This window comes from Cibotium barometz, chromosome 31 (assembly GCF_041138505.1).
Source record: "Cibotium barometz isolate CiBa-2024 chromosome 31, ASM4113850v1, whole genome shotgun sequence".
NCBI lineage: Eukaryota > Viridiplantae > Streptophyta > Polypodiopsida > Cyatheales > Cibotiaceae > Cibotium > Cibotium barometz.
In genome coordinates, this window is record NC_141076.1 from 26,172,028 (window position 1) to 26,178,826 (window position 6,799).

Here is a 6,799-nt window from a genome sequence, read left to right on the forward strand (position 1 = left end):
AGTCAACTCTCTATATGCCTCTGTTTTAACTTTTTCTGGCAAGTCAAATAGTGATAGCTTGGTCCACCGCTTGGACTTGAATTCTCCAAATAAGTTGAAACTGGTTGGTTAAGGTATTTGGAAAGTGGAGAACAAAATGGTGAAGCTAAATTTATGATCCGAGACTTGGTTCAAATTCTATCCAAACAGCGTCGATAGAGAAATGGGTGTAGCTCCTTAACCACCCAGAAACCAAACGGAGTGATTGAGGGCTCTATAGGAAGCCCTAATGATATGGAATAACCCCCAATATTCAATTTAGGTTTAGTTCAAAACCCTTTGGACTCAATCACACTTTTTTAAAAATTATAGATTATGTCAAATTGTCAACTACAAGCAACCAACTTGAAAATCAATGTATGTTTGCATCCCGACATATCCAAAGCATCAATATGAATCCAATTAGCATCCAATCAAGGGAATTCGACTAGATTTTAGCATGACCTTGGTGCATTTATGAACCAATCTCAATCACTATATCAATACCAATGTGCCTAATAATGCCAACTATGCATTCTTATAAAATCCCATTGATTGTCAATTGCATTTCAAAACACATGTATGTTTAAACCATTGCCCATTTGATTCAATGTAGCAAGTCGATGGAGATATTTTACTTGCCGATCTCTCGACCAAGCCTTCTCACCCCCCTCACGTCACCCTCTTACTAAAGTTTGAAATCTAATGGTAAGAGTTGAGGCCATGTCTAGAACACCATGTCCCTAATCCCCCTCCTTTTCTCTTTTCCAAAAGCACTCACAATAAGGAGAGTTCAAGCCATGCTCCACGTTGGCCTCTCCACCAATGCCAAGGGTACCCTCTCACATGCTAGATTCTAGTACTTGATTGAATTGAACTTGTACAGTTTGATTGAGAATCTAATAATGTAAAGAGAGTAAAGTGTTTGATGGCTTACAATTCCAAACATGTACTCATGCTCATCAACATTACAACTTTAACATTTGATCATGCTTGCATTATGATGTACTCATGCTCATGAGCATTACAACTTTAGCATGTGATCATGCATGCATTATTCTCCTTGTACACTTTCTTCCTCAAAATCCTTTGCTCCAAGGCTTGCAATAGTCATCCAATCAAAGAGAAACCAACAATTCCCTCACCATGGCATAACAAATGCAATAAGCATTAATGATTGCATACTCTTCTTTTATTTCAATGCAATTGTTGACTTCTTTGCATGTATAAGGTAAAATGACTGAGAAAATATGTGGGAATGATAAAGAGCAAGTAGAGGTTCAAAGCAATGCAAGCTATATTCAAGGGAATGATAAAAATCCCATCATAAAAATCCCATAATATGAAAGAATTTTACACTAAATCCTATTTTCTCCCAAAACCCTAATGCCCTTGGCCAAATTAATCAAGTAGTGCTACATGACTATATAGAGAAGATCAAGGGAAGAAGGATTGTAGATTGAAAACTCAAGAAATCCCACCACAAACTGCAATCTTGAAGGCAATTTCCAAAACCCTATTTCTTGCGAGACCCTAAAATTGTGATCATTATTGAAAATTAATGATATGAAAGGGTAGAGGAGAGATAGGAGAAGAGAACTAACACCTTGGATCTCAAAAATTTTAAGTGGAAACCCTGATTTTCAAGAAAATCCCAAATCATTCAAGTGGGCCAAGAAACCCTAAATCTTGATTGAAATCAAACATTGAACACATGTATAGGTAGAGGAAGGTTGGGATGGTCTCATTATGCAAATATTTCATGAAAAAGTAGATCCCAAACTCTTTTTTTTCTAAGAAAATGAAAATTCCCATGAAATCCCCTATTCATAGCCAAGCATGAAAAGGAGGATTGATGAAGAATTTTTTCCAAAATTTGATGAAGAACCCTAATTTTTTCATAAAATCCCTAATATGCGCAAGAGAAGAAGAAATTGAAGCATTGATGAGATTAGGGACTTTCTTACTCTTAGTATTTGCATTACCAAGCATTTTTTGCATTTGTTTGAGTCTCCATTTCTCAATCAAGAAAAAACGTGGATAGCTTCATGGTTTCTTCATGGACAAAATCGTGCAAGAAATATCTCCCCACAGAGTTTCAAAGAGGGCTCCAACTATGCCGTAGTCATCCACCATAGCCAAGGCAAGTATTGACTAGGCATTTTGTGTTTGATGAGTCTCCAAAACACCATGAGAAAGGCTTCATCACATGGGAAGGAAGCCAAGAAAGAGCTTGTGATGAAGCCTTCATCTACCCCATTCATAACCCTAAGCTTTTGTTAGCTTCAAACCCTAGACTGAAGCTCCATGGCTCTGAAGATCAAGCATAGAAAAGAGAGAAAAGAAAAAAAGCATTTTGATTAGTCTCTCTAATCTTGATTAGTGAGGTTTTTCCCCAATTTTGGTCGTGAGATTTAACTTTGGTGCGGCTTCCCCAAAAAACTAGGTCCCCATTAAGCCCATGGCCCCAAAAGCTTAGGAACAAACAAAGAAAAAGAAATTCAACCAATCCAAAGTCACCATATCCATCTTCTTGATCAAGAAAATCCAGAAAATCAAGAAAATCCAAAACATCCAGAAAATCAAGAACACTCAAAAGATTTCCAAGAAAATTCAAGAGAGTGGATCAAAAGCAAGGCTTTGATTCCATAGTACGTGGGTCCTAGCTTTGAGTAGCCACATTGATTTTTCCTTCCATGTAGAAGTTGCATTGTTTTGTCCTTTCATGTGGACTAGTTTTTGTTGTGTTGTGACTCGTTCACTTGCACTAATTGTTTGTGGTCTCATAGTTGTTCATAGCCGTAGCATCTCTCTCTCTCTCTCTCTCTCTCTCCAAGAGATTATTTAGTGGAATTTCAAAGGAGTACTAGAACCATTTTTCATCAATTTGAGAGAAAACAATCGTCTATAGTAGTTGGAACACATGTTTAATTCTTGGAGTTGAAACCTAACTTTCCTACTAGATTGATGAAGGAAGAACTATATAGATACTGAAATTTATTATATACGAGAGGAAAATCACATATCTGATTGAGAATAGTTTTCTATATAATGATGTCTTGAAATCTCTTGAACAACGAAACAGATATAATGCGACGTACTCTATCTCTATATTATCTTAAGGAAGGATTTCACAAAGCTGCCACGTGACAAGAATGTGGAGGTTCGGGAAGAGGAGGAGGAGGTTTGAGGAAGTTTGGGTAGAATTTAAATTTGGAATCTCAGAAGACTTGCGAAGCACAAGTTACCGACTCGTATTACTAAATAATAAAAAGCTTTGCTTTACTACGTAGCCACACAAATTAGAATATATACAAGGCTTCCGAATTTCTTCCGACAGTGGAGAGTAATACCTAAGGCATTTTCTTATTAGAGAGAGTAACATGGTTTGCCGGAAGATATGGAGAGTAATACCTAAGGCATTTTCTTAGAGGGAGTAACATGGTATGCCGGAAGATATGGCTGATGGCTTGAAGCAACTGCGATGAGAAAAGAGCACCTGCCACCCACTGCAGCGCTGGGGCGCAGTTGGTACTGAGACCGATAACCAACCTTCTTCTTTCGTGCCTATATAGCTGGGCGCACGCGGTCATGACGTCCAACGACGTCGTGGAAGCCAAAGTCCTCATTTAGTGGACTGTTGGCGCAGCCATCCACAAGCAAGCATAATTAAGCATGGCGCACCTTATCGCTTCCATCTTGCTCGTCGTTGCGGCGGTAGCATTTCTCCCTCCTCTTCATGGAGCACAGCTGCACGCGGATAAGAGCTCGAATATCAGCCGCTTTGAATTCCATGTAAGTCTGTCTGTCTGTCTCTCTCTCTCTCTCTCTCTCTCTCTCTCTCTCTCTCAATTTGCGTTCATCAAGCTAATTTAATGGGTAGCATGCTTATCACTTTGACAATGCGCCATGCACGTGCAGGTGAAGTACAGCAACTTTACTCGGCTTTGCCAAACCAAGCGGATGGTGACGGTGAACGACGAGTTTCCAGGGCCGACGCTGTTCGTGCGAGAGGGGGAGCGTGTGCTGATCAAAGTGAGCAACGAGATGCCCGACAAGAACATCACTATCCACTGGTAAATTATCGGTGGTCAGTAGCTGGCAAGCCAAGCTATATATATTTATAAAATATAATGGTTTTCTAATATATTCAATACTTATATTGAAGGCATGGCGTCCGTCAGCTGCGGTCTGGATGGTTCGACGGGCCTTCCTACATCACGCAGTGCCCCATCCAGCCGGGCCAGAGTTACCTCTACAACTTTACCGTAACCGGCCAGCGTGGCACGCTCTTCTGGCACGCGCACATCTCCTGGATGCGCTCCACTGTGCACGGGGCCTTCATCATCCTCCCAAAGGTGCAACAGAGTTATCCGTTCCCCCATCCTGCCAAAGAGATCCCTATCGTCCTCGGTACGCCCCCCCGCCCCCAAAAATCGAGAATTAGATAACTTTGGCCACCATCATCATCATGTGATGGACGGCAATGCTCACGTCTAATTTATTATTTTTTATAGCTGTAACACGCGGTTATATATTTTTGCAACTTACAGGTGAGTGGTGGAATTCCGACACGGAAACTGTGATAAAGCAAGCTCTACGGTCTGGAGCCGGCCCTAATGTCTCCGATGCCTACACGATCAATGGGCAGCCCGGCGCCCTCTACAATTGCTCGGCGAAGGGTAATTTCACAGATCAGTACTACATGAGCTCTCGGATCTACAAATATATATATATATATATACATTTACATTTTGATGATTGCGGCGGGGAACTGTATATTTATATACAACTTTAGTTATACATTAATTTGGTATAATTGCAGATATGTTTAAGCTTCCGGTGGCACAGAACCAGACCTACCTACTCCGGATCATCAATGCCGCCCTCAACGACGAGCTATTCCTCAGCATCGCTAACCATACTCTAACAGTGGTGGAGATCGATGCCACCTACACCAAGCCCTTCAAGACCAGCACCATCCTCATCGCGCCTGGGCAGACCACTAATGTTCTCCTCAATGCGGATCAGCCAACAGGAAGATACTTACTGGCGGTGAGAGCATACAACTCCGCGGGTCCCACAGTGCCCTTCGACAATACCACGGCCACCTCAGTGGTGGAGTATGTGGGATCCTCCTCGACCAAGCTGCGGCGGCCGGTCCTCTTGCCTGCCCTTCCTCCTTACAATGACACTGCCTTGGCCAACAACTTCAGCGCTAGTCTTAGAAGCCTCAACTCCAACGAGTTCCCGGTAACCGTGCCCCTTAAGTTAGACCGCCACTTGCTCTTCACTGTGGGCTTGGCCAGAAAACCTTGCCCTCACGGCAAGGTATGCCAGGGACCCTCCGGAGGCAAGTTTGCAGCCGCTGTTAACAACATTTCGTTTAGCCTTCCCAACACCGCCCTCCTCCAGTCCTTGTTCTTCGACAAATCAACGATCATCAAGAAGAATCGGACCACCAACACCACAAATATTGTCTTTCACACTAGCTTTCCGGACAACCCCGTGAGGTCCTTCAACTATACTGGACCACCACCCAAGAACCTCGCTCCAGAGACAGGGACACGACTCTCCTGGTTGCCATTTAACTCCAGTGTGCAGCTCGTCCTACAGGGCACCGGCATTCTCGGCACTGAGAGCCACCCCATCCACCTCCACGGCTTCAACTTCTACGTGGTAGGCCAGGGCGTGGGAAACTACAACAATACTAGTGATCCCGCCACATTCAACCTGGTCGACCCTCCCGAGCGCAACACTATAAACGTCCCCAAAGGAGGCTGGGTGGCTCTCCGCTTCCGAGCGGACAATCCAGGTAAAGTACACACTATAATTATCAATATTATAGCTCGACGTAGATGTGCCCTACAATAAACTCTGCTGCCGCTGCTGCTAAGCTTGTAGCTGTACTCTCTTGCTGACGGACCGTATGCATAATGTTGCAGGAGTGTGGTTCATGCACTGCCACTTGGAGATCCACACGAGTTGGGGTTTGGGCACTACCTTCCTTGTCACAAATGGCATTGGACCAAAGCAGGCCCTTCAGCCCCCGCCCTCCGACTTGCCATCTTGCTAAGCTCTTGAATAGCAGCAGTACACACTATGATCGACGACGAGCTTCTCTTCAATCCTCCTTCGATAACTCTTTGCACTGACGTACATTTCTTCATGGCCGGGATTCTTCTTATGAGGCTGGCTCTCTAGTAAAACCATCTAGGGTCTGAAATGGAAGTCTTCGAGTTTTGCCATAATACGGAAAAACAACCGGAAGAGATCATCATTCGTGCTCCACATTATTCTTGTAAGCACTAATGAGGCCGGTTCTCTTGTAAACTGCTTTATCACTATCTAGGGTCTCAAATGGAGTTCTTCAAGTTTTTTCATAATGCGAAAACACCGGAAGCGACCATCATTCGTGCCCCATATTATTCGCATAAACACTAATGAGGCCGGCTCTCTTGTAAATTGCTTTATCACTATCTAGGGTCTCATGAAATGGAGTTCTTCAAGTTTTGCCATAATACGAAAACAAGTGGAAGGGATCATCATTCATGCCCTACATGATTCTCATAATGAGCCTGGTTCTCTTGTAAATTGCTTTATCACTATCTAGCGTCTCAAATGCAGTTCTTCAAGTTTTGCCATAATATGAAAATAACCGGAAGGGATCATCATTCGTGCCCCACATTATTCTTATAAGCACTAATAATATTAGGCAACATTACGTGTTGTTGCACCCAGCGACGTTACAAGGGCGCTGCCAAGTCAGCTCCTTGATTTC

General features: G+C 43.0%; 1 protein-coding gene across 1 annotated transcript; it reads left to right on the forward strand.

Moving 5' to 3' along the window:
- The first annotated feature begins 3,616 nt into the window (after positions 1-3,616).
- On the forward strand, positions 3,617-6,561 carry LOC147620670 (laccase-4-like). The gene is made up of 6 exons (XM_086824940.1): positions 3,617-3,813; positions 3,940-4,094; positions 4,187-4,431; positions 4,572-4,700; positions 4,844-5,833; positions 5,964-6,561. Exons 1-6 carry the CDS (start codon positions 3,694-3,696, stop codon positions 6,092-6,094), a joined length of 1,770 nt encoding a protein of 589 aa, XP_086681066.1. The 5' UTR covers positions 3,617-3,693; the 3' UTR covers positions 6,095-6,561.
- The last annotated feature ends 238 nt before the right edge of the window (positions 6,562-6,799 follow it).

Coding starts and splice junctions, on each gene's coding strand:
- LOC147620670 (XM_086824940.1), top strand. CDS start 3,694: ATGGCGCACCTTATCGCTTCCATCTTGCTCGTCGTTGCGGCGGTAGCA. Junction 4,095..4,186: donor AAGAACATCACTATCCACTG/GTAAATTATCGG, acceptor CTTATATTGAAG/GCATGGCGTCCGTCAGCTGC. Junction 5,834..5,963: donor CTTCCGAGCGGACAATCCAG/GTAAAGTACACA, acceptor ATAATGTTGCAG/GAGTGTGGTTCATGCACTGC.